Below are 225 nucleotides of genomic sequence, written 5' to 3'. Positions count from 1 at the left end.
CCGTGTCCCAGGCTTTGTTCTGGTATCTCAGCCCTTGCCCTGGGCCTGTCCCTGTGTCCCAGGCCCGGCACTGCCTCCTGGGCCTCATCCTGGGCCTTCTCCCTGCCTTTCTCCTGGCCTCTTGCCCCGTCCTGGGTCCGTTCCTGCCTCCCGGGCCTCTCCCTGGCCCTTCTCCTTGTGCCCCGAGCCTTGTCCCAGGACTAGTCCCTGTCTCTCCCCATGTCC

The 225-nt window shown here is 66.7% G+C and overlaps 1 protein-coding gene across 1 annotated transcript in view; it reads right to left on the bottom strand.

Annotated features, from left to right (window-relative positions):
• The window catches only part of ZMYND12 (zinc finger MYND-type containing 12), a gene marked incomplete at both ends in the record, with an annotated part of 7,563 nt that extends 7,512 nt beyond the window's left edge, over window positions 1-51 (bottom strand). Inside the window, one exon of the mRNA XM_010178060.2 lies at window positions 33-51. Coding sequence (XP_010176362.2) covers window positions 33-51 — 19 coding nt within the window. The remainder of the gene's footprint in view (window positions 1-32) is intronic.
• Window positions 52-225: the final 174 nt, after the last annotated feature.

This window comes from Antrostomus carolinensis, unplaced genomic scaffold, assembly GCF_000700745.2.
Source record: "Antrostomus carolinensis isolate BGI_N321 unplaced genomic scaffold, ASM70074v2 scaffold46201, whole genome shotgun sequence".
Classification (NCBI taxonomy): domain Eukaryota; kingdom Metazoa; phylum Chordata; class Aves; order Caprimulgiformes; family Caprimulgidae; genus Antrostomus; species Antrostomus carolinensis.
The sequence above is the reverse complement of the archived record's forward strand: the minus strand, read 5'-3'. Positions and strand labels throughout refer to the sequence as shown.